The following is a 27,817-nucleotide window of genomic DNA, read 5'->3' as shown; positions in this document are numbered from 1 at the left end:
ATTAGTATCAGAACCTTTCTGCTAAGTTATTCATACATTTAGCTTAAGGCATTTTTCACTACTAAAAAATGATAACTCTTACCACATATGAACATTAAATGGAAATAACATAATAATTTGTATTATTGATAAGTTAAAGTCATTAATTCACAGGATGAAAGGAGAAATTAAGAAGAAAAAGAAAAAGAAAAATTAGAGGGAGATGGAAGCAAATTAAATCACGTAGAACCCTCACTGAGAGCATAGACCCAAAATAAAAAACATAAAAAGACATAAATTTGCAGAATAAAAAGGAGAAAATTAAATAATAACAAATTAAAATCATGTAGTTATTGCCTCAAACCTCTCACTGAGAGTATAGACCTGAAACAAAAAACATAAGAGATCAAAATTCCAAACAGTTAGAAAGTTACAATCTTTTAGATACAAAATAAACATATTTACGAACATAAAAAATTGGAGTAATAATTGAGATTTGAGGGATTCTTCTCCGCGTTGATAAAAAATAGAAAGTTGGAATAGCAAATACTGGCCAATAACGAATATAACGTCAATATGAAAATAGTGTAAAGCATAATTCAAATGTTAAATAAGTATTACGATCCTTTTATAAAGTTAACACTGTAATATGATGTGGTAAATATTCGAATGAAAAAGAAGAAATACCAAGCATGCTATTCATATTTACACTGCATACAACATATCCATTTTGGATACCACAGTACACCAATTACAAATGATGAAAGAATGATACTTACTGGCAAACCCGAAAAACAAATGTTCACTTTCAACCCATGTTCTTATCCTCCTTTTTTTCTTGGAGGAAGGCACCTTCATCCTTGTAACAATGTTTACTGTGAAAATTTATGGACAAAACATTTATAAATATCCATGTTTTTGCCTTTTGAAATTCACAACGCATTCTGGCAAATTTATGTGAATGAATTGTTTGCATCAATTGTAATCATAATTGCTAACCTTATTACTATTGTAACTGTTCATTTGTTAAAGATTTATTAATTGCAACCATTATTACAGCCATCACATTTTAAAAAGAAGGAAAACAAACATTTTTTAAATAAAAAAATAAGAGAAAAAGCTCAAAAAAAAAGAAGATAAATGATATTCTAATCGTGTCACGTCACCTTATTTATGTCTAGCTTTATTTTATACATAGATCGGCCACGAACGCTGCCTAGCTGCTCATGTTGAAATACATCCTATACAATCAAATGATGATCTACTCAGAAGTGATGAATTTGTTAAGGAAGAAGACAACAAGAAGACAAAGGCACCAATGGTATGAAGAACAAAAAGGGAAAGTCATCTGTTATGTCCAACTCTCACATTGGGCCTTCTAAACCAGACTTGGACCACAAATCAACTGGGCCTTTTATTAGAATTGGGCCTCAGATGACTTTCCCATGGAAAGCCTTCATGAACAAATTCTACAAAACCTAAAGCATAGTGCAATATACACATGGCATACGTATAAGAAATAGTACAAGATATTTATTTAGATCATTCTAGAAATGTATATAGGTGTATAAGATTCCAAATTACATTCTGAAAATTTTGTACAGAATTTTTGTACAGCTCATAGGTTTGTTAGGAGCATTTTTTATTATTGTATTTTAGTCCTTTATAGCTAGTATAAGTAGAGGATGTTTATACAAGAAATATACACAGAAAAATTTCCCAATCATTGTCTTCTTTACTTTCTAACATGGTATCAGAGTAGTGACAAAAAATCTGAATTAGTAAAGCTTTCTTGACTCATTTTCTTCAAATCTTTCTCTGTCTCATACTTCACTTTGCTGCATTTGTCTCATTCTTCCTTCAAGCTTGAAACATGACTGAAAACACCTCAGGTTCAGTTTCACAAACAATGATAACACCAAATGTAGCTTCTTTTGATTTTAGCAACCCTCTTTTTCTTCACTCTTCAGATGCACCAGGAATGAGCTTGGTGAATAACATCTTCAATGGAAAAGGATACCAAGGTTGGAAGAGTTCTGTACTCATTGCATTATCTGCAAAAAACAAACTCAGCTTTATCAATGGAACTCTTGCACGACCAGGACTTGAGGACCAGGAATATCAAGCATGGAATAGGTGCAATGATATGGTCACTTCTTGATTGCTTAACTCTTTGTCAAAAGACATTGCAGATTCAGTCATTTATTCAAGAACTGCAAAGGAACTATGGACAGATCTGGAACAAAGATTTGGCCAGTCTAATGGGGCCAAGTTGTACCATTTACAAAAGGAAATTAATGTTTGGCACAAGGTTCTACTGATATGGCTGGTTATTTCACTAAACTGAAAAGGCTTTGGGATGAACTAGATTCCCTCAACTCACACATAAACTGTATGTGTGTGTGCACTTGTGAGGGAAAACAAAAGATAACTAAGTCAATGGAGGATCAGAGACTCATGCAGTACCTCATGGGACTCAATGATGTCTATTCTCAGGCAAGAGGAAATATCCTCATGATGAATCCTTTGCCAGGAATCAATCAGGCCTATTCTCTTCTTCTTCAAGATGAGAATCAGAGGGAAGTGTATATAAACCCTCAAGTTTCTAACTATTCATCCTTTATGGCAGGAAACTACAACTCTAATCCTCAGAAATTCATAAAGCAAAACCCAAGGTTAGGTAATAACACACAAAAGTTCAAGACTAGAAATCAAATGCAAGGAAATAAATATGGATATGGAGTACTAAAGAACTCAAACTAGTCACAGAAATTTGGTTTCAAACCAAGGAAAACAAAGTTCAATCCCAACCTGAGTTGCACACACTGTCTCAAGACAGGGCATGTGGTAGATAATTGCTTTAGGTTGATTGGGTTCCCAGATGACTTTCAGTTCACAAATCAGAGGGAATACAACAATGGAGTGAAAGGAAATGCAACAGTATCAGGGGAAGAAAATGAGACCATTGACAATAATTATAGTGAATTTGATATGAACAGTCTCAGTCAGCAACTAAGCAAGGAACAAATGTCACAAATCTTCAACATTTTCAAACAGAGCCAAGCAGGACCATCAGGAACCAAAAATTCAAAGATCAATGCCAATGCTGTGGCTGGTACTATGATAAAGTATTCTGGTTCTTGTTTTGCTGTTTTAACACTGATGCATGGATAATAGATTCTGGTGCATCTGAGCACATGTGTTTTGATCAAAATTCTTTTCAAAAATTAATTCCTCTTCCTAATCCTATACACATAAATCTTCCTAACTCTAATAGAGTCATTGTTACACATTTAGGTAGTGTTAAGATAAAGCCTACTCTCACATTAAACAATGTGCTTCTTGTTCCTTCTTTTAGGTATAACCTCTTATCTGTTCAGAAATTGTGTGTACAAATTCATTGTACTCTCTCTTTTAACTCAACTAAGTGTATGATGCAGGACCACCTGAGGAGGGTACAAGTTTTTGGCGAATCAAGGGATGGACTTTATCTATTGAAGCCTAGTAATCTTAGGTCTAAGCAAAAATGTCATAGCAATTTATCTGTTTTTCCAGCTAATAATTTCAATTCAATTTCTGTTTTTCCTTTTTCAACAAATGCTACATCTGATGTAACTCTTTGGCATGTAAGATTGGGGCATTTGCCTTTTCCAGCAATGAAATATCTCAATTTAGTCAATTTTCCTCCTTCTTTTAACTGTTCTTGTGACATTTGTCCTCTTGCAAGACAAACTAGAAGTCCTTTGCTTTTAAGTCACATCAAAACGAAAAGAATTTTCGAACAAATTCATGTGGATACTTGGGGACCATACAAAGTTGCAACACATGATGGTTACAAATACTTTTTAACAATAGTTGATGATTTTAGCAGGGGAACCTGGACTTTTTTGCTAACAGTTAAGAGTAATGCATTCCCATTTTTAAAGGATTTTTTTGCCATGGTTGAAAGGCAATTCAATGTCAAAGTTCAAAGGATGAGATCAGATAATGCACTAGAGTTAGGAAAGGGATTACAAGAGGCATCTTTTCTTAAATCACAAGGGATAATTCATGAGACATCCTGTGTTGCTACCCCTCAACAAAATGGAATTGTTGAGAGGAAGCATAGGCATTTGTTGGAAATTGCAAGGGCACTATTGTTTCAATCTAAGTTGCCTACATCCTTTTGGGGTGAATGTGTGTTAACAGCAACATATTTGATTAACAGAATACCATCTAGAGTTCTCAGAGGAAAATCTCCTTTTCAAGTTCTATATGGGAAGCTGCCTGATTACAAGCTATTGAGGAGTTTTGGTTCCTTATGTTATGCTTCTGTTTTTGCACATAATAGAAGTAAATTTGAGCCTAGAGCTAAGCCTTGTGTATTTATAGGCTATCCACAGGGACAAAAAGGATACAAATTACTTGATTTAGAAACCAAAAAGATTATAGTTTCTAGAGATGTTAAATTCCATGAGACTATTTTTCCTTATTCATCTACTACCAACACATCATAACCTATTTTTCCCATTCTTGATATAACCTCTTCCTTTCCTGATCAAACCCCTGAATCTTCTCCTTCTGCCTATCCTTCTCACCCTTCAAATCCTGATTCTGATACTTTTTCTGAACCATCTAACACCACTAACACCAACATATCACCTGAACCATCTAACACCACTAACACCAACATATCACCTGATTTTTCTCCTCTAAATCCTGATTTTTCTCCTCCACATTCATCTACACCAGTTATACCCACTAGAAAGTCAGAAAGAGTGAAAAACAGACCTGGATATTTGGAAGATTTTTATTGCAACAACATTTTCCTATCACAAATCACTGATAATTGTTTATCTCATCCTTTACAACCTTCCACCTTCTCTTTTGCTGCCTTATCTATGCAGAATCAACAATTACTAGGTTCTCTCAGTGCAATTACTGAACTTAGAAGCTACTCTCAAGCTAATTCGCATCCTGGATGGAGAGAAGAAATGGATAAGGAAATTAAGGCACTAAAGGACAATCATACATAGGAGGAAGTTCCATTACCACTTGGTATGAAAGCTTTACCTTGTAAATGGGTATACAAGGTAAAGCAACACTCTGATGGAACAATTGAAAGATTAAAGGCAAGGCTTGTCATTCGAGGTGATATACAGAGAGAAGGCATTGACTACAATGAAACCTTCTCTCCGGTGGTCAAAATGACCACTATCAGGTGTCTTCTAGCCATCGCAGCCAAAAGAGGATGGTCAATATTTCAACTTGATGTAAATAATGCATTTTTACATGGGGATTTACAAGAGGAGGTGTACATGAAGTATCCCTCAGGTTTAACTCCTCCATACCCCAATTTTGTGTGCAAATTGCAGAAATCTATCTATGGATTAAAGCAAGCATCAAGAGCATGGTATGCTAAGTTAGCAGGGGCATCACAATTCAAAGGATACACTACTTCATTGAATGACTACTCATTATTTTTCAAAAAATCAGGTGATTCTATCTCCATTATAGCAGTCTATGTTGACGATATTCTACTCACAGGGAATGATCCTTTTGAATTCATCCAAATTAAATCTTTCTTGGATTCATAATTTTGTATTAAGGATCTAGGTGAACTACATTACTTCCTAGGCATGGAAGTGCTCAGAGAAAAACAAGGAATTATCCTTAATCAAAGAAAGTTTACCTTAGAACTCTTGGATGAGTTCAATTGCTCCAATTTGCCATCTGTTTCTTCTCCCATTAATCCTTCTACAGATATATCTAATCAAGCTGGTGCACTCCTTACTGATCCTACAATTTATCGATGACTTATTGGTAAACTTAATTACCTCACCAACACTCGACCAGATCTCTCTTATGCTGTTCTTTATTTGAGTCAATACATGCAAACACCTCGGATGCATCATTTCACTGCTGGACTACGAGTACTTAGATATTTGAGAACGAATCCTAGTCAAGGTATACTGTTGAATTCTGACCCATCTATGTCACTTATTGCCTTTTGCGATGCCGATTGGGCATCTTGCAAGGAAACTCGAAGATTCGTGAGTGGATTTTTCATAAGTCTTGGAGGATCTCCAATTTCTTGGAAATCCAAGAAACAACCATCAATATCACTTTCCTCCGCTGAATCGGAGTACCGCTCTATGCGAAGAGTCACGGCAGAGCTCACTTGGCTAACTCGACTTCTTAAAGATCTCACTCTAAAGCCCAAATTACCAGTTCCGGTGTTCTCCGATAGCAAAGCGGCAATTTATATAGCTCGCAATCCAGTTTTCCACGAAAGAACCAAGCACGTGGAACTGGATTGCCGGCCATTTTGTCCGGCAACAATTTCTTTCCGGGCTGATTTCTCTCTCATTCGTCCCTTCAAGTGCTCAACTTGCCGATCTATTTACAAAGCCATTATCTGGACCATCGCATCATTTAATTCTCTCCAAGTTGGGAGCCAGTTCCCTCCCCTCCAACTTGAGGGGGTGTTGAAATACATCCTATACAATCAAATGATGATCTACTCAGAAGTGATGAATTTGTTAAGGAAGAAGACAACAAGAAGACAAAGGCATCAATGGTATGAAGAACAAAAAGGGAAAGTCATCTGTTATGTCCAACTCTCACATTGGGCCTTCTAAACCAGACTTGGACCACAAACCAACTGGGCCTTTTATTAGAATTGGGCCTCAGATGACTTTCCCATGGAAAGCCTTCATGAACAAATTCTACAAAACCTACAGCATAGTACAATATACACATGGCATACGTATAAGAAATAGTACAAGATATTTATTTAGATCATTCTAGAAATGTATATAGGTGTATAAGATTCCAAATTACATTGTGGAAATTTTGTACAGCTCATAGGTTTGTTAGGAGCAATTTTGATTATTGCATTTTAGTCCTTTATAGCTAGTATAAGTAGAGGATGTTTATACAAGAAATATACACAGAAAAATTTCCCAATCATTGTCTTCTTTACTTTCTAACAGCTCATTTAGTCTCCACCTAACATTTCATCAACAAAACTAAAACCTCAAAAAATGGAAGAAGAGGATATGGAAAATCCAATTACTCCACCGTGGCTAGAATTACCATCTGAAATTACATCAACGATACTACAAAAGTTAGGGACAATAGAGATGCTGAGAAATGCAGATAAAGTGTGTACAACTTGGAGGCGATTGTGTCAAGAACCAGCCATGTGGCGAGTTATTAAAATAAAAAGTGCTGGTGCTGATTTCTGGGATAGTGAAGATGATTTGGAGAAGATTTGTCGTCAAGCTGTTGATCGTAGTCAGGGCCAATTAATTGATATCAGTCTTGAGTACTTTGGTACTGATGATTTGCTCAATTATATCGCTGAAAGGTTCCATTTTTAAACCCTAATTTCCTTTTTTTTTTTGTGCAATCTTGCTTGTGCTTACTTTGAAGTCAGTTTTTAGGTACCTATCCAGTACAGGTATGTGTAAGCACTCACTCCGTTCCAATTTAAGTGTCTTAGTTTAACTGAGCACGGAGTTTTAAGAAATAAAGGCAAACTTTTGAATCTTGTGCTCTTAAATTAAATATATGTGTAGTCCGTTAAATCTTGTGGTCTTAAACTTGCCACGTAGAATATTGAAATTGGAAAACTTACTAAATATAGAAAGAGCCTTTCTACCTTTCAAGGTAGGAGTAAGGTTTGCGTACATTTTAGCCTCCCTAGACTCCACATTGTGGGATTGAATTGAGTATGTTGTTGTTGTTGTACTAAATATAGAAAGAGATACTCTTTTTTGGACAGACCAAAAAGGAAAGTAAGACACTTATTTGGGACAGAGGAAGTATCTGTTATTTTTGCTAATTTTTAGGATCTTTTGGTGGATCATAGCCAGGGTCAATTAATTGATATTAGTCTTGAGTATTTTGGTAGTGATAATTTGCTCAATTATAGCTGAAAGGTTCCATTTTTTAACCCTAATTTCGTGTTTTTCTGTACACTCTTGCTTGTTTTTGCTTTGGACTCAGTTTTTTGGTACCTATCCAGTAGGGGTGTGTGTAAGTATCTGTTATTTTTGCTAATTTTTAGCCAGGGTCAATTAATTGATATCTGTCTTGAGTACTTTGGCAGTGATAATTTGCTCAATTATATCGCTGAAAGGTTCCGTTTTTAAACCCTAATTTCCTCTTTTTCTGTGCAATCTTTGCTTGCTTTTACTTTGGAGTTAGTTTATAGGTACTTATCCAATATGGGTGTGTATAAGTATCTGTTCTTATTGCTAATTTTTAGGGGTCTTTTGGTACTCTTTAGGTTTTAACAACAATAACCTCAGCATAAAATCCCGTATAAGATATACAACTGTCAGAAAAATTAATAAGCTGAAAATGAAATCGACAAAGGCTTTAGGCTTACCTTAAAGAAGATATTGCCCGTATACTGATTTGGGGAAAAACATAGATAATTTTCTTCAGTCTCGAGTACTTTGGCAGAGACAATTTGCTCAATTATATCGCTGAAAGGTTCAGTTTTTTTAACCCTGATTTCCTGTTTTTCTGTACACTCTGTCTTGTGTTTACTTTGAAGTCAGTTTTAGGAGTCTATTCAATACGGGTGTGTTTAAATATCTGTTATTTTTGCTAATTTTAGGGGTCTTTTGGTGGTATCGTTTAGCAACAATAATCTCAGTGTGAAATACCGCATAAGTTATACTCCCTCCGTTTCAATTTATGTGAACCCATTTGACTGGGCATGATATTTAAGAAAGAGTGAAGACTTTTGAAACTTGTGGTTCAAAATAAGTATTTTATATTTGTGTGGCTGTAAATCATTTCATAAAGTGAATTTGTTTCCAAATTAGGAAAGAGGTCATTCATTTTGGCACGGACTAAAAAGGAAATAGGTTCACATAAATTGAAACAGAGGGAGTATAATGTTTGGTTGGCCAAACAAGAAAAAAATAATTGCTGCATAATTGCTTGACCTCAATAAACTCCGCACTGCTAATACCCGGAAATCTGTGTGTCTGTGAGAATACATGTACTAGCAATAGATGGATTATGGATAAGAGTAAGCAAAGACAAAAGCAATACCAGTAGAGCAATCCTTACATTAATCAATGAAAATCAGAAGGGTTTTTTCAAATCTCAAAGGGGTCTTAGACAATACCTGTTGACTCCTTATCTATTTGTTCTGGTCATGGAAGTGTTTAGTAAGACATTGCAAAAAGCCTTAAGTAGTGGTTGGTTGAAAGATTGAGGGTTTGATGGAAATATTCTGGAAATCAATGACATACTTTATGCAGATGATACTTTGGTACCATGTGAAGCTGATAAAATGCAACTTTTACACCTGAGAGTTATACTGTTAGCTGTTGAAGCAGTCTCTGGACTGAAAATAAACTTGAACAAAGCTCCAACTTGTCTGTAAATGTGGTAGTCTCATTGAGTAGTTTGCTGAAATATTGGGATGTAACACTGAGAAGTTCCCTGCTACTTACTTGGGATTGCCTTTGGGTGCAAAAACACATGACACTGGCGTATGGCCAGGTGTTATAGACAAGTTTGAGAAAAAGTTATCTTGATTCAAGAAGCAATATCTTTCTATTGGCGGAAGATTCATATCGTTTAATAGTGTTTTGAATGGGATCCCAACTTATTTAGTGTCCTTGGCACCAATTCTAACAAAACTGGAGAAGCATATTAATAAGTTGAGAAGGGATTTTATTTGGGATGGCAATGTCGTTAACAGAAAATTTCATTTGGTTAAATGGTATAAGCTTATAAGGAGTATAAAAGTGTTGGGGTTGGCGGGTTCTTGGAGTAGTCGGGGATCTTAAAATGCACAATAAGAGTCCCTTTTTATGTGGTAATGGAGGTGGAATGACAACAGGATGCTGTTTGGAAAACTGTAACACATTTGAAGTATGGTAGAGAGGGTTTTTGGGATCCTAAGCCGGTAATCTGTTCTTATGGGGTGGCCTGGAAACAAATAGTAAACTTATGGGGAGAATTTAGTAATAACATTAAATTATGGTCTGACAGATGGTCTGATGAGGGACTGCTAATGGGTCAATTTCTACTATTTATAGCTTGGTGCTAAATCAAGAGTGCCTGGCAGTGTTGTCAAAGGCGCACTTAAGCCCTGAAGCGAGGCTCAAAACATGTTGAGTGCTTCCTCGCTTTATGTGCTCTTCAATGTCATAATCAATGCCCTAAGACATATTTTTCCTTGCCAATGAGCCTCTCTTGCAGAGGTGACGCTAGATAATTGATATTTCACTTTATCGTAATGTTTTTACAATTTCTTTGTCCATATATTTGTTATTCATGCTTATTATTATTAGTCTTGGACTAAAGATATCTATATATATATATATATATATATATTTACTTTTACACCATTGAGCCTTTTTTCCTTAAAGTCCACGCCAGTGCTGTCAAAGGCGCGCTTAAGCCCTGAAGCGAGGCTCAAAACATGTTGAGCGCTTCGCCTCGCTTTATTTGCGCTTCAGTGTGATCAACAAGGCTCTAAGACATACTTTTCCTTGACAATGAGGCTCTCTTGAAGAGGTGACACTAGATAATTGATATTTCACTTTACTGTAATGTTTTTACAATTTCTTTGTCAATATATTTGTTGTTCATGCTTATTATTATTAGTCTTGGACTAAACATATATATATTTGTGTTTTTTCACCATTGTGCCTTTTTTCATTATAGCCCACACTTTACTTGTGCTTTGCGCTTAAAGCCCCAGCTAACCTTAGAGCTTTTTTGCGCTTTTTGCTTTTAATAACACTGGTCCACGCTTTATTTGCGCTTTGCACTTAAAGCCCCAACTGACCTTAGAGCTTTTTTGCGCTTTTCGCTTTTGATAACACTGGTGGCTGGTGGTTGGGATTTTCAGTTTATGAGAAAATTTAATTACTTGGAGCTGGAAGAAGTTGCTTCATTTTTGTAGAAATGCACACGGTAAGAAGATACGCAGTTCCAGCTTGCAAACAATTCAGGAGTTTTCAAGTGAAGTCTAGCTATGAACTTCTTACGAACACAGACTCAAAATTCAGAGTTAATTTTGCCTGGAAAATTTTGTGAAAAACTAAAGCTCCAACTAAAGTAAGCATGATTTGGGTGGATTGCTGGATATGATGCTTGCTTGACTCAACATAATTACAGAAAAGGGGTTTTAACCTATGCAACAGGTGTTTAGAGTGTGAATGCTTTGCTGAAACTGCCAAACATTTGTTACTGCGTTGTGATCAGACATGGTTGATCTGGTCCTTATTCCTAATCTTTATTTTTTGGACAACTGTGGTGTCTTGATCAGCTTGCGCTAATTCCGACGATACCTGCTACCTCCCACCAACACAGGTACAGGTACAGGGTGTCTCTGACCATCAAGGTTGGACAGATGAAAAGAAATCTTAGAACATTTTCCTTCGCTGGGATTGGAACCTGAGATCTCATGGTTCTCAACCCATTTCATTGACGACTAGGCCACACCCTTGGGTGCAAGTCCTTATTAGTTATTCCTGATCTTTTTTGATGTTCATTGGGTGATGCCACAAAGCTATAAGGATTTATTAAATGCTGCAACTGTGATCATGCATGGTTGACCTGGTCCTTATTTCTGATCTTCTTTGGTGTTCATTGGGTGTTGCCACAAACCTTTAAGGATTTATTAACTACCGCAAGGACAACGAATGGACAGAAGACTGAAGAAGATCTGGAGATTAGTCCCGCTATGCATTATATGGACGCTATGGCATGAGAGAAATGAAGGAATAAAGGAGATGATAGCCTTTGCACAAGTTAGATGTTCTCGGTATTTGTTTTGCTGGCATAGAGAAATAATGTGATTAGTACATCTGTCTTTATGGACTTACTAGATTCTGCTTTTGTTAGCAGCTAATGTGGTACTAAATGTTTTGCAACTATTGCAGTACTCTCCTGGTACTGCTTTATCAATAAAGTACTTTACCAGTTTACCTTATCAAAAATAAATAATGGTCCTTAAATTATTATTCACCGTGTAAACAATCACGGCATTATAATCCCTCATAACTAGTATGTGAACCAAATGACCACATAGTGTATTCTGCAGATTATGAAGTATCTAGACCCATACTGCACTGCACCATTTGAGGCAGGCCTATTTGATGCGGTTTCCCTAAGACAAATGAAGTATCCATGTAACATAGCCCGTGAATTATATAGCAGTACCACTTTCATGTATGTTGAACGGCAATGTTGCTGACGCTATAATGTGGAGAGTGCAATCTGATGTATATATTCTCTGTGTTCCGTCCATAGCCAATGGTTATGGATTTGAATAAAAATGCTGAAAGTTTTCTCTTGTTTGCTTAAAGATTAGAGAGGAGAGGAAGGTACAAAGAGCATGAATTGTAGCATTGCCTTCCAGCCTCCAGGTGCGCTCTCAGGATGCAAGGATATGTATTAGGACAGATTGTGCCTTCGAAATCCTTTGCTAATGGGAATATAGGTTATCATCAAGATACAACAACAACAACAACAACAACAACAACATACCCAGTTGAATCTCACAATGTGGGGTATGGGGAGGGTAAAGTGTACGCAGACCTTACCCCCACCTTGAAAGATAGAGGCTGTTTCCGAAAGACCCTCGGCTCAAAAGAAAACAAGGGAAACAAGGGAAAAGAGTCAGATACGGACAAGCAAATCAAAGCAATGCGAAAATGAGAAATAACAAGAGCAAGGAAGCCATGATAAAATAGCAAAGATAGACAAGACCCCATACATACCCCACACATAGAAGCAGGATAATAATACTCCTAATACGGGAAAGAAAACCTCGCGGCCCTCCACTAGCCCTCTACCCTGATACTCGACCTCCACCCCCTCCTATCACCTGTCATGTCCTCGGTAAGTTGAAGTAGCGCCATGTCCTGCCGAATCACCTCTCCCTAGGCCTTCTTTGGCCTACTCCTCCCTCTCTTCAGGCCCACCACTGCTATCCTCTCACACCTCCTCACTGGCGCATCAACGCGTCTCCGCTGCACATGGCCGAACCATCTCAACCTCCCTTCTCGCAACTTATCCATCATAGGAGCCACACCCACCTTGTCCCGAATCAATTCATTCCAAATCCTATCTCTCCTGGTATGCCCGCACATCCATCTCAGCATCTGCATCTCTGCTATCTTCATCTTCTGGACATGAGCTTTCTTAACTGGCCAGCATTCCGTCCCATATAACATAGTCGGTCTAACCACCGCTTTGTAGAACTTTCTCTTTAGTATAGGCGGCACCTTTTTATCGCACACCACCCCCGATGCGAGCTTCCATTTCATCCATCCCACTCCAATACGATGTGTGACATCGTCGTCAATCTCGCCAGTCCCTTGGATGATCGACCCCAGGTACTTGAAACTTTCTTTCTTCGGGATGACCTGAGTATCCAACTGCACGTCCTCATCCTCTACCTAACTCACATCACTGAACTTGCACTCTAAGTACTTTGTCTTAGTCCTGCTCAACTTGAAATCCTTCAACTCCAGAGTCTGTTGCCAAACCTCCAGTCTCGCGTTAACACCGCTCTGCGACTCGTCAATAAGTACAATGTCATCTGTAAACAACATGCACCACGGCACCTCTCCTTGAATATGGCTTGTCACTGCGTCCATTGCCAAAGCAAACAAAAACGGGCTAAGCGCGGACCCCTGGTGCAGGCCCATCGTGACTGGGAAGTGTTTTGAGTCACCTCCAACCGTTCTCACCCAGGTCTTGGCTCCATCATACATGTCCTTAATCGCTCTAATGTATGCTACAGGAACACCTCTAGCTTCCAGACATCTCCACATCACCTCTCCTGGAACTTTGTCGTAAGCCTTCTCAAGGTCAACAAACACCTTGTGCAAATCAGTACTGCTCCAGCAACCTCCTCACAAGGTGAATGGCTTCTGTAGTCGAACGCCCCGGCATGAATCCGAACTGGTTCGTTGATATAGATACTATCTTCCTCATCCTCGCTTCCACCACTCTCTCCCAAACTTTCATCGTATGACTCAACAGCTTGATACCCCTATAGTTGTTGCAGTTCTGGATATCCCCCTTGTTTTTATACAACGGGATCATGGTGCTCCATCTCCACTCTTCAGGCATCTCCGCCGTCCTAACAATAACATTCAACAACCGCGTAAGCCACTCCAAGCCTCCCCTACCCGCATCCTTCCAAAATTCCACCGGTATTTCATCTGGCCCGGTCGCTCTCCCCCTGCTCATCTTCCGCATAACCCCCTCGACCTCTTCAACCTTGACTCGCCTGCAGTACCCAAAATCGCGGCGGCTCTCTGAGAGCTCCAATTCACCTAATATGATGTTCCGGTCCCCCTCTTCGTTCAAGAGTTTATGAAAGTAGGTCTGCCATCTTCGTCTAATAAGGGCATCCTCCACCATAATTTCCCCTCCCTCGTCTTTGATACACTTCACTTGATCCAGGTCCCGAGCCTTCCTCTCCCTCGCTTTGGTTAGCCTGTACAACTTCTTGTACCCGCCTTTCCCCCCAATTCTTCATACAAGCGTCCAAAAGCAGCAGTTTTAGCCGCCGTAACCGCTAACTTCGCCTCCTTTCTCGCCTTCTTATATTGCTCCCTGTTAGTCCTCTTCTCCTCCTCGTTTGTGCTCTCTACTAGCTTTAGATACGCTGCTTTCTTAGCTTCCACTTTACCTTGTACCTCTCCGTTCCACCACCAGTCCTCTTTGTGTCTGCCAGAGTAACCCTTCAAGACTCCTAGCACCTCTCTTGCTACTTCCCTGATGTTAGCAACCGTCGTAGTCCACATACTACTTGCATCCCTGCTACTCCTCCAGGCTCCGAACGTCCTCAACCGCTCCCCCAACTCCTGGGCATTGTCCTTGTTCAAAGCGTCCCACCTAATCTTTGGCTGACCCGATACATCCCTCTTTCTCCTCTTTCTTTTTATCTCCAGATCTATAACCAAGAGCCTATGTTGGGTTGTGAGGTTCTCGCTTGGGATAACCTTGCAATCCGTGCATAAACGTCTATTGCACTTTCGGGAGAGTAGGTAATCAATTTGTGTCTTGGCCCTCGTAATCCGAAAGGTGACCAAGTGCTCTTCCCTCTTCTGAAAATTAGAGTTTGCTATCACCAAATCGAAAGCTCTCGCGAAATCCAACAGCGCCGTACCTCCTCATTCCTATCCCCAAACCCAAAGCCTCCATGCACATCATTGTATCCCCTAGCCGATGTGCCGATGTGGCCATTGAAATCACCACCAAGAAAAAGCTTCTCTGAGTGCGGAAAACCCCGCACAACCTCGTCCAAATCCTCCTAGAATCGCCTTTTGATCTCCTCATCCTGGCCCGCTTGCGGTGCGTAAGCACTAACCACGTTTAAAGTATGCCCTCCAACTACTATCTTAATAGTCATCAGCCTATTGCTCACCCTCCTGACCCCTACCACTAGATCACAGAGCTTTTTGTCAACCAGAATGCCAACTCCGTTCTTACCCTTCGGGCCTCCTGAGAACCACAACTTAAACCCATCTACATCCCGAGCCCTATCTCCCACCCATCTAGACTCCTGGACACATGTTATGTCGATCTTCCTCTTCTCAAGAATCTTCACCAACTCTATAGACTTTCCCGTCAGGGTGCCAATGTTCCAGGACCCAATTCTCAGCCTAGCGGCTCCCTTTCCGCCCTGAGCCCTCTTCCTACCTCCCACCCCTCGTCCCCCCTGAGGACATGACCTTACTCTACCATCATCCACCGCAACCACTATAATAAAGGTTGAGCTAAGGTGGCACTAACACTATACAAGCAGAAAATAGAACGACAGGGAGTAGACATACAGGAATAACTTCGCTAAAATGACGGAACACCAGAAAAATTAACTAAGTGTAGCCGGAGGTACCAACTCCAGGCTGGACAGAACCTGAATTAGCTGCTAAGTAGTGCTTCTGCTGCTGCCGAAACACTGTCGCTGGTCGCCCGTGCCGGAAAGTACTGTTCACCGGAAAGTGCTGTTCAGCTGAAGTACTTTTCACCGGCGAATGTCTGCTGCTCAGTTTCCACCTGTATTGCGGGACCACAAGAAAACCAAAAAAAAAGGGGAAAAGAAAAGAGAAGGCTAGGGGGGAAGAGAAATACCACACAAACCCTACAGTGGTGGTACGGGTCTGCAGTGGTTGTGGAAAGAAGTAGAGGAAGAGAGAAAGAAGAGGAGAAGTAGTGCAGCGGGAGAAAAGGAGAGGGGGAGAGAGAGAGAGAGAGAGAGAGAGAGAGAGAGAGGAGAGGAGAGGAGAGAGAGGTGCCGCTGACTTACCTGGGGCAACCTCCGGTGGTCGCTGGCCGGAAATACTTTCAGGTCAGGTCAGAATAGTCTTATTACTGTTGTGGGAAGAGAGAGAGAGAGAGAGAGGAGCGAGAGACCTGGACAAATAAAGCAAGCATGGTTATCATCAAGATAAAGAAAAAAAAAAAAGGATCTAATTTGACTTTGTGTAGTAGTTTTAGACAAGTCCAAAAGTGATCATGTTTATTAGTGATTGACTGTTAGCAGTGCATAAATTTCCTTAACTTTATGGTAGTTATAGAGATACTGGTTTCAGCTAAAAAGTAGCTCCCTTATCTTCTTGTTTTACCTAACTGTGAAAAGAATCAAAATAAAGAACAGTAGGTTGAAAGATGAATCTTGATATCTCTTTAGTAACACGGGCAAGAAAACAATGCATGTTTAAGTATAGATCTTCCTAATATCTGATAGACTGGGTTATCTTTCAATGAAGGCCTCAATATTATATTATTTACCAGATTTCTTTTGTGCTTGTGGTTCTGTTACGAGTGATATGCATTTGTATGCTTATGGTGCTTAAACAAGTTTGTGACAAGAGTAACAAATATCTTATTGAAGCGAGGTATTTTCTAAACTAGTTTCTTTTTTCTTAGGTCAAGCGATTTTCTGTCTTGTTTTTTCTTTTGGTAAGTGTTTAAGTTGTCATTGTACATGCTGCAAGTCAACTAAGTAGAAAGAATGTTTTGGTAAAGTCTCTCAGATCGGTTGCCCAGATCACCCTTATCTAGCAACCCTTTTCCTACCCTCTTATCTCCTAGGTGGGAGCTGGATTGATCTTTTCTCTCTAATCAAATATAAGAGGTTTTGTGTTTGCACTCAGAAAGAATCAAATTAATCAAGAAGGCTCCAGATGTGATAGTACCGTTGTATAAGTTTTCCAGATTGCGTAGCTGATTTTGAGAAAAGTGAACAACATTTAGATGTCATTTAATATTGTCTTAAGCTTGAATAAGAGGGAAGTGAACAACCTCACGACCTTTTATGGCTGTAACATGATCCTTCCCGTTTTTTATATACTCATGGTAATTTAATTGGGATATTCAGTTGATAAATCTTTTTTCTCATACCTTATTATTGAGCTTCTTTAAATTGGACGGCACAGGTTCGACTGAGTATTGGAGAATTTTGGTGATCCTTTTCACGGTAGATTTAACAGTAGTGATTGTGTTACACTTGAGAAGAGATCATAATCCCTGGATCCTATTGGTGCATCATGACTGATACTAGGTGACTAACACTCATTTGTTTCAGTGTCGTCCTTCGAAATTCTTCAGTGCTTCGAGGAATCTTTTATACTTCATTTCATGATATTTTAAATGTTAAACAATGGAGATTTGGTCGTAACAAGAACAGTATTATTTAGTAAAGCAAAAGACTGGCAAAGCGCTAAAGCTTGGTTTGTTTAGATTTGAATTGATTGTGAACATTGAAGACAGCTAAGATAACGTGTGGAATTTGGGAATGGACTTTGAATTAAGCTGGATTGTTTTTTAGGAGCTTCATTAAGTATAAGAACTTAATAATGATCAGCAAATTCTATTCAAGTGGGGCATGAGCTGATTGTTCCTGCTTTTGAGAATGGACCACTGGATAACATACGTAAGTGTAAATGTGTATTTCTCTTTCTTTGGGGACTCTTTACTGCTAAATGTGAAATTGAAATCTAGAACTTGAGGAATTTTCATTTAAGGCAACTTCGAGAAAAGCTTGTCTCCCTTTTTCCGTCATGACGGGGCAAAAAGAAAGAGGTTTTGAGGCTCAGTTGAGCAGATTCATTTCGTTCATACTAGATCTGTAGCCAACTCAATATCAACTTTGTTCTACAGGAAGTCACAAGTTTTGCACATTTTGATAACGAGACATTAATTGCAAAATGATGAAAATTAGGGCTATAATTACCCGCCCTTAAGAGCTAGGGTCAGCTGCCTTTTTAAAAAAAAAAGATTGAATAGTAGATGTGCGATCCATTCCTCCACTTGTTTCTACACTTAGGCCCCAAAATTTTGGGGGCCTCATTTTTTTTCATCTGGTGTTCAGTGTTCAGTACCTGTATTGGATTTCCTGATTAATTCTATTTCGAGACCCGCAAGGCCGGTTAAAGAGGGAAGCACTCCCTAGCAAGATTGTATTGTTGTGAGGCTAGAACCCAAGATCTCTAGTTAAGGGAGGATGAGGCCTAATTTTTAGCTACAATAGATTTATAGGTTAATTTTTCTTTTAAAAAATATTGAGCAGAAAAAAATAAGGCCTCCCGTTAAAGTTGGCTTTAGGCCACCGATCTTATTGAGCCGCTCCTGCACAAGCCTGTACTCATAAATGATTACTACATTATGCATCTGAATTATGCACAAAAAACGGTCATGTAAATTTGCTTGACTGATGTAACTGTGCGGCTGTGCGCTACTGCTCAATATAGACTGCTTCTTTCCTTGCAAGATTGACGCTTGTGTATGTTCATATCCCGCTGATCTTTTAAATGTTGCATCCCTCTCTCTTGTGATTAACTCTGAAACCTTTCAACAGGTCAGCTCAGCTCAAGCGTCTTAGACTCGTATGTTCCTATAATGTCTCAGGTGAGGGGTTGAGTGCAGCAGTGAAGAAGTTCCCATTATTGGAGGAGCTGCACCTGTACTACATCTCAATCACCAAAGAAGCCATTGAAACTATAGGCCGTTCTTGTCGTGCTTTAAAGTCTTTTAAGTTGAACAACCAGATCTGTAGACACCCCTACATTGAATACGATGAAGAGGCAATAGCAATTGCAGAGAACATGCCTGAACTGCACCACCTTCAACTCTTTGGAAATAAGATGACAAATGAGGGATTGGAAGCTATTCTTAACGGTTGCCCTCACCTTGAATCACTTGATCTTCGACGATGTCTTAATGTCCATCTAGGAGGGGATGTAGGGAAGCGATGTTCTCGACAGATCAAATATCTAAGACACCCTCAGGACCCCACCGAAGATTATGGGCTTGATACTGAAATGTACGATTATGAATCATTTGATGAAGATTACCCATCTGGATTCTCTGACATCGACCTCATCTCGGATGACAATGATTATTATGAATTTTCTGATGCCAGCAACTATTCTGATGATGAAGAGATGTTCTTTGAATATTAACGGGCCTTCTATTCTGTTGATGGTGTACTGCATTAAATCTCTTAGTTTTCATATCATTTGCACACCTATATTTTTATTCTTGTATCCTCTAGATTTTTTTTTTTTTTTTTTTTTTTTGAAACTGGTGACTTAATTTTCTCCTTATCATATTGTGAAAATATAGGGAATAGGAAGAGTATAACTAGTTGACTGGTTTGTTCAGCCCCAATAATATAAAGGCATCTTTTCTCGGCGCTTACCAGGTTACTGTAGCTGGTTAAGTTGCCCAGTGCAAGTGTAGATTTGTAGTTGTTAAATTATATATCCTTTGAGCCCGTTTGGATTGGCTTATAAGTTGCTTATAAGCTGTTTTCAGTTTTTTTGAGTGTTTGACTGGCCAGCTTAAAGTTATTTTGTGCTTAAAATAAGCTCAAAAAAATAATTGGGCCCATTTGACTTAACTTATCTAAAGCAGCTTATAAGCTGAAAACAGCTTATAAGCAAAAAAAAATAAGTTAGACTACCCAACTTATTTTTTTTAGCTTATAAGCTGTTTGCAGCGTATACGCATAAGTCCATCCAAACAGGCTCTTTACCTCTCTCATTGTTCAACTATGGACACAGTTTGACCATTGACCTTGCATCTTTTTTTTTTTTAATACCAAGAAACCTATCTGGAGACAACCCTTAGGACGGACTTGTTGGTTTTTTTAAAAGATGGTACAGCAAAAAGGCTGAAAGTAATGATTGAAAAATGTCTTCCAATGTTTTTATTAAGCATAGGACGGCTTTAAATAGCCAACTTAAAGAAAGAAAATCTGCATTGATGGGTTTGTGGTTTGTCCCTTTATCCTTCTCCACTTAAATACTAGACTCGGCACAGGCTCAATCCTATGGCCTACGCCACAAAGTACCTCAACCTTTGCTCTTCAGCTTTCTTGTTGATACCACTGATCTCTTAGATGTTTGCCTTTTATTTGTCGAAGTTATCAGCATTCTTCTTCGGAGTTGTTTTTATTTTTCAAGTTTGAGATGAAGCGAAAATGGGAACTTTCTACCTGTTGGAAACTTCATTATATTTTAAGCAGAGTGTCTATATGACATAAGCAAACATGATAGATGATGAATCAAAAGCCTTATTGTGATACACACCCACCTCTTCAACCAAAAACTCAACCATTCTATAAGGAATAAATCTGGCCTGTTGGGTGAAATTTTTGTAGCGGAATTGTGATATACTCCTTGATCCTTTAGAGCGAGAGTTACCTAGCAATATCTAGATTGCAGCATGTTCTTTTTATCGTTAACTTCTGTATTGTTGCCTCGTTTCTAAAACTTATAGATCTGTCACTTGTACAAACACCTGAGTAACTAGAGTATGAACGTTGTATCACCATGCCCTTGCTTAAACGCACTCTTTTGTATAGGATGGTTTTTGAATGATTAAACTTGAGGATCTAATTATAGAAAAATTGACAAAGTGACTATTCTTTCTCTGTCCTTGCTGGAATCTTTTGGTAATACCATGACAAGCTGACCCAATTTAAGATATTTTGTTCTACTTCTGCTGAGATTATTGTTTTACAAAAGGAAAAGAGCTGGCATGTTAGGTGAAACTATTATAGAAAAATTGTGATATACTGCCTGATCCTCTAGAGCGAAAATTGCCTTGCGATATCTAGGTTGCTGCATGTTTAGTCACTAGCCTCTCTGTTGCTGCTTTGTTTCTAGGATCAATAGATGCCTCATGTGCACAAGCATTTGAGCAACTGGTGTATGAACATTATTGTATCACCATGTCCTTGCTTAACCGCGCTCTTTCATATAGGATGGTTTTGGATGGACTAAACTTGAGGATCTCATCATATTTGAGGGGGGGGAATTGTCAAGATGATTTATTTCTTTGCTCCTGCTGGAATATTTTGTAACAGCATGATGACCTGAGCCAACAAAAGATGTTGTGTTCTACTTCTGCCAAGATTGTTGTACGCTAATTAAAAATAAATTGGCTGAGATGTCAAGTGATGAATTCCACAATTACATAAAACAATTGAGGTTCGTCCCATTTGTTTTTGAAGCTCACATATAAGCGAGATATATTTTTTTCGGTGGGCAAATTTTAACTGCAATGTGAACCAATTATCATAAATGTTGTAATTTTAAGATTGAATATATATACTTGAACGAATATCTTGAGAATAATTGAACTGGCAATATCATGTACTAAAAATAGATTTTTCTATTTTACTTGTCCATTTTAACAAATCAAGAGTCATTTATTATTTTCCTTCAATATTGTCCTAGTACTAACTACTAAGTACCCCTACTCCCCAAATTTATTGGAGTTCTAACCATTAACAAGGATAATTTATTTAAAAAAGTGCCTGGTCAATAGAGGGCTAGTAAAAACGAATGGACAGAGTAAAGTATTTATATTCAAGATTTTTTTAAATTCATATTTGATGTCTTACTTGATTTGACAATATCATTTGTTCACAGTCAAAGTAGGGAGGAGGACGAGAAAAATAAAACATCACGGTTACTCCTACGGTTCACTTTACATGTTGTCTTTATTAAAATAGATGATCCAAAATAGTTATCATTTTAGAAAATAAAGACCTAATTAACTATTAGTTTTCACTTTTATCCTTACTCAATAAATGTGAGGAGATATTAATGGGGTGAAAAAATAGAGTAGTATTAATTGAAATTAAAGAATAAATAAAAATAATTTAGTCAAATTATCATTTTAGTTAATATTTTCTTCAAAGACATAGGAAAAAAAACATGGTAATTAAAACGGAAAAGGCTCAAATATGTCATCGAATTATCGGAAATGACTCATTTATGCCATTCGTCAATAGTTCGGCTCATTTATGCCATCGAACTATCGGAAATGACTCATTTATGCCACTCATCAATACTTTGGCTCATTTATGCCATCGCCGCCAAAATGACTCATTCATGCCAATTTTTCATTAACGCCGGTTTTACAATACTAGAAATGACACGTGGCCTCCAATTAGATTATGGTTGTGGGTGGATCGGGTGTATAGCTCGGATTTTTTTATTAATTTGGGGTTTAAAATTTGGCTGGGGCTGGTTTAATATTAGAGGTCTACGTCGTTTATTTAAATCAGCCCAATTTTAAATCACAAATTAATAAAAATCCGAGCCATACACCCGACCCACTCACAACCATAATCGAGTTGGAGGCTACATGTCATATATGGTATTGTAAAACCGGCGTTAATGAAAAATTGGCATGGATGAGTCATTTTGGTAACTGCGATGGCATAAATGAGCCAAACTATTAATAAGTGGCATAAATGAGCTGTTTCCAATAGTTCGATGGCATAACTGAGTCATTTTCGATAGTTCGATGACATAAATGAGCCATTTCCGATAATTTAATGGCATATTTGAGCCTTTTCTGTAATTAAAATAAACCGGAGGGAGTATAACAATCGAATTCCAACAAAATTTTGGAGACAGCCATAAAATCTTATCCATTTTGAGTAAGCCAATATATGAATGACACCTCAGCAAACAAGTATCCAAGTGTATCCGAAATAGCCCTTTCTGTGGCCACAAACTCTTCATGTGGCCATGCCACATAAACTTCTCCACAATAGATGTATAACAATTTAAACAAACAAACGCAAAGAATATTACTCCAAACAAAGAGCTTCCATTCTCTGAAAATCTTGAGCTTGTGCAACAATGGCTGCTACCATGATGACATCTCTCCCACAATTCAATGGACTCAAACCCAAAACTTTCTCAACTTCTCCAGTTCAGGGCTTGGTCAGTTCCCCTTTTTTATTTTTGTAGCTATCATTATTTGTTTGTAAATTTAGCCAGTAATTGTGAACTCATTAACTAAGACGAGTTATGAATTTGATCATCTTGGTTTCTGAGTTCGCAATTACATACTTATATACATTTAATAGATTGTTTAATCCAAATACAGATTGTAGCTAATGATCTAGCTCCGCCTGTGTTACTATGTTTCGTATGTGGTAGAGTAAGCCAGAAATTTATACAAAAAGATTTAGAGAAATACTACAATGTCACACTTACGATGTAAGTTTATGATCCAAAGCAATTTCTGAACCCTTTTTTATCACTATACTATAATTTTTCCTAAGGAGATTCTACGGCTAATATATAACCTAGAATCTCATTTTTTCTCGATTTGCAAAGTACATTTTTTTTAATCAAGGAAGGGGATTTAATTGAACTCAATTACTTCCTATCTAGCTCCGCCCCTAAACAATATTAGGCTTGTTACTCATACTCTATGTTTAACTTAACATGCTCAGTGATGATTGATTTGCTTTAACCACACTGAAAGAGGAAAAAGAAAAAAGAAAAAAAGTAAAAAATGAAAATAAAAAACTTAACATAATAATATAAAAATAATGTACTCAAAACTTAAGCTTTACACAAATTTTTATAAAACTTTATGTTCTACAATTTTTTTTTTCTTCCTTGTATGTCTGCGCAGGTATCAGTTCAACCAATGAGGCGCAACAATGGGCAAGGCGCTTTGGGAGCTCGCTGTGATTTCATTGGCTCGTCCACAAATTTGGTAAATAACCAATTACCTAGTGCCAGCTTATTTTAAAAAGTACTTTTTTTAAAAGTACTTTTCAAAAAAACACTTTTGGCGAAAAACAGTTTGTGTTTGGCCAATTAATTAAAAAAGTACTTTTGAGCAGTTATTAGTGTTTGACCAAGCTTTTAAAAAGTGCTTCTATTTGTATTTTTCTCAAAAGTACTTTTCAAAAAAGTGCTTTTGGGCAAAAGCTATTTTTTTTTAGCTTCTGAAAAACTGCTTCTGCTACTCCCTAGAAACACTTATTTTCTCCCAAAAGCTTGGCCAAACACCTCACTTTTTTTCAAATAAGCACTTATTGAAAAAATAAGTACTTTTGGGGGAAAAATAAGCTTGGCCAAACAGGCTATTAGCATTAAAGAAAATCAGAAAATCTTAATTTTCAAAATATTAAAATGGGCTCCATTATTCAGTAAAACTCTTGTGTGTCAGTGGATTTGTAGTTTCTATTTTTTTTTAAGAAAAAACACAAACGTTATATATGGAATTTAAAACATTCCGAGAATAAGCAAATTTTCAAAATTGAAATAGAATTGTAGAAGAAATTCTACCTTTTCTTTTTTGGTTGAGAAAGCTGAATGCGGAGCTTGGTCAAAAGAAAATAATAACTTGGTCAAAATACTGCCTTCTGTCAATGGTATGATTTCTAATTACTAGTTAGACGTAGTTGGCTCAAATTCTTGACTTAATTAAACTAGTTTTTTTAATGTTAAGTTAACTCAGTCACATGTTCAATTAATAAACTTAATGGAGTTTTAAGTTTTAAGACCTTTACGCTACAAGTGTAATTTTACCTATTATACAAATTATTAAATTTATTTTCATGGTTACCAAATCATGGTAGTTATAATGATATGTAACTTGTATAGACTATGCTCATAGAGTAATAGCGCAAACAATTTTTACACTATCATTGTAATTTAACATGTTATTTGTGTATTTTGTAGATAACTACTTCCATTAATTGTGGACGGTTTTTGTAATTATTTTTTTTGCTTTAAGTTTTATGCGCTGACGGTACAAAAGATATTGATTGCAATCTGGTTACCTATTAGTTAATTACTTTTAAATCGCCTCATAAAATTTAATCGACAATATGGTACAATGGTATAACACATGTTAAAATTTGCTAAGTGTAAAGATCCTTTAATTCCGACTCTTGTTAACTTAACAATGGCATAATAGTATTGTACATTATCAGCTTACAAAACTTAAACTCTGTTCAATTTTTTTAGAGCATTATAACAATTATTATCATGTTTTGGGACAGATAATGGTGACTTCAACAAGCCTAATGCTGTTTGCTGGTAGATTTGGGTTGGCACCATCAGCAAATAGGAAGGCGACAGCTGGACTAAAGCTTGAGGTGAGGGACTCAGGTCTACAAACTGGTGACCCTGCTGGATTTACACTTGCTGATACTTTGGCTTGTGGCACTGTTGGTCACATTATTGGTGTTGGTGTTGTTCTTGGCCTTAAGAACATTGGTGCTATTTAATTTAAAATTGTATCTCTGTTTATAAACCAAATCTTTTGTGGATTATTCATATTTCTATCACCTTTCTAGCTTGAACGCTTCTTTTTTCCTTTTGAAACTTGATATGTTTGCAAAGTAAGTGAAAGAAAGATAAATGGATGGAAGTTTTGAGAGAACATCGATGGAAATAGGGGCGTCAAATTTACCACATGATAATATATTATGCCAACCAGTCAAAATTCATTCGCAGCTTATTTTAGGTATAGTCTTGTCACGCCTCAAATTTGAACATATAGTTAATTAATCACGTGACTAAAAAAAATTTCTTCTCTTTTTTTCATTTATAAATATTGTGCACTCCCTCCTGCTCAATTTATGTGACACAATTTAAATTTTAAGAATCCTTTTTGCTTTTTGAATGTTGGATTTGTTTGCAAGGAAGGAATGTAAGTGAAAGAAAGATAAATAGAAGGAAATCTCGAGGAGAACGTTAATAATTCTAGGTGTGTCAAATTTACGTAAAGAAAATATTTTGGATATAATCTTGTCACGCTACAAATTTGGAGGAACACATGACTAGCACCCAATGTCTTAAACTGTGCATCGAGTGAACCAACTGAACGATAAACATACTGCATACATGTATATTCATTTCACGTTATTGGGGACATCTATCTCTGTTTATAGTTAAATCTTTTGTGAATTATTCCTATTTCTAGAATCTTTCAAGCTAGCTCGATCACTTCTTTTATTTTTGAATCTTGAATTTGTTTCTAAAGGAAAGAAAGAAAGTGAAAGAGAGATAAATGGAAGGAAAATTTTGACAAGAACATCGACAAAATTAGGAGTGACAAATTTCGGATACAACATATAAAGTTCAACCTGAATCCACCAATTTCACCTCTTCTCCAACCCCAACTCCAAGAATTATCCCCAAAATTGAACCAAAACATGAACCCCTAATATACACAAGCCGATCATCAAAACACACCTTTTTTACCAACCCTAGTCCTAATTTCAACTCCAGTTCTAGTTCAACTTTTACCCATACATCACAATTACCCACACAGGAGATTCCACCTGGGTGTGAAGAAACTAATGTTTATTCTGAATATAATTGAATTTCTGAGCTATTTAAAGAAGTTTTTGCTAGAAGAATGCATCATTTTGGAGATGTTGAGGTTGTGGAACACTAGGGTTCTCGTGTTGAGGTTGTGAAACGCCCTGATTCTCGTGCCATTGTAACAGAGAAAATACACCATTAAAAAATGTCTTATGACTAATCTTTATATAAAATGTATTGTCTTATGTACCTTCATATAGAAAATACTTTTCAAAAAGGGGATGTTTTGTTTTGAAATGTTTGTGTTCATTAATTTCTATACTTGATATAAAAAAATTAGAATAATTGACGTAAGATATACATGGGCAACACACGTCTATAATGACTAGCCTTATATAAGAAATTTGGTTCTTTTACATTTTATGTTGTTAATTTTCACTAAGAACTCAGAAGTCAAGTTTCATTCAAATTAGTTAACAATTAATCGTTTTGACTGAATATTTTTACGTAAACGATAAATAGTAAAGTGTTAAGAACTAGAATAAATAGCGCAGTAGCAACAAATGCAGGCATATTTACTTCCATAGCTCCATCGATTTTTTACTTCACAATAACTCGAGAAGTAGCCTCTTCTAGCAAATATTTTGTCACAAAGGGGAGGTTATATTCTTTTGAACTTTTTGTTCTTCAATTTTTGTTCCTAATATATATTTATAATAGCTGACGTGCGAAAAAAATGCAAGGCCCGTGTTTAGTGACTGACTAGTATGTAATGTACTAAAAAAACCTTTGAATCTTGAATTGTAATTACCATAAAAAAAATTAAAATTGGAAGCTGCCACATGGCATTTACATTTAAAAAACCCTCCCATTTAACCCACCCCCTCCAATACCTGGCCCCAGTCAGCCCTTTTTTTGCATTTCCATTAACAAGACCTCTCTCAACATCTCTGCAAACCCCTAAGCTTTAATTTCTTTATCCTTTCATGTCCTAACAACCAAAAACTTCACATTTATCCACAAAATTCTTCTTCTTCTCTACTGTTAAAAAAAAGTGGGTTCTCTTTTCCCATTTCAAGACCTTGATCTTCAACCTGAATCAATCAATTTCACCTCTTCTCCAACCCCAACTCCAAGAATTATCTCCAAAATTGAACAAAAACTTGAACCACTTGATGAATATTCTAGCCGTTTTAGTGCTCTCTCTTGCCACATCAGCGTTTAGGGGGGTAATAGAACCCAAGAAAAGG

General features: G+C 37.3%; 2 protein-coding genes across 2 annotated transcripts; both read left to right on the top strand.

Moving 5' to 3' along the window:
* Nucleotides 1-6,902: 6,902 nt before the first annotated feature.
* On the top strand, nucleotides 6,903-19,723 carry LOC132609381 (F-box protein SKIP19-like). The gene is made up of 2 exons (XM_060323353.1): nucleotides 6,903-7,330; nucleotides 18,824-19,723. The coding sequence occupies exons 1-2, from the start codon at nucleotides 7,005-7,007 to the stop codon at nucleotides 19,425-19,427; spliced, it is 930 nt and encodes a 309-aa protein (XP_060179336.1). The 5' UTR covers nucleotides 6,903-7,004; the 3' UTR covers nucleotides 19,428-19,723.
* A 3,323-nt stretch (nucleotides 19,724-23,046) lies between these two features.
* On the top strand, nucleotides 23,047-25,600 carry LOC132609380 (photosystem I reaction center subunit psaK, chloroplastic). Its single transcript, XM_060323352.1, has 3 exons — nucleotides 23,047-23,213; nucleotides 23,917-24,000; nucleotides 25,298-25,600. The coding sequence occupies exons 1-3, from the start codon at nucleotides 23,130-23,132 to the stop codon at nucleotides 25,523-25,525; spliced, it is 396 nt and encodes a 131-aa protein (XP_060179335.1). The 5' UTR covers nucleotides 23,047-23,129; the 3' UTR covers nucleotides 25,526-25,600.
* The last annotated feature ends 2,217 nt before the right edge of the window (nucleotides 25,601-27,817 follow it).

Source organism: Lycium barbarum, chromosome 9 (genome assembly GCF_019175385.1).
Source record: "Lycium barbarum isolate Lr01 chromosome 9, ASM1917538v2, whole genome shotgun sequence".
NCBI classification, from domain to species: Eukaryota; Viridiplantae; Streptophyta; class Magnoliopsida; order Solanales; family Solanaceae; genus Lycium; species Lycium barbarum.
Note: the sequence above shows the minus strand (reverse complement) of the source record. Positions and strands in the feature narration are given on the sequence as shown.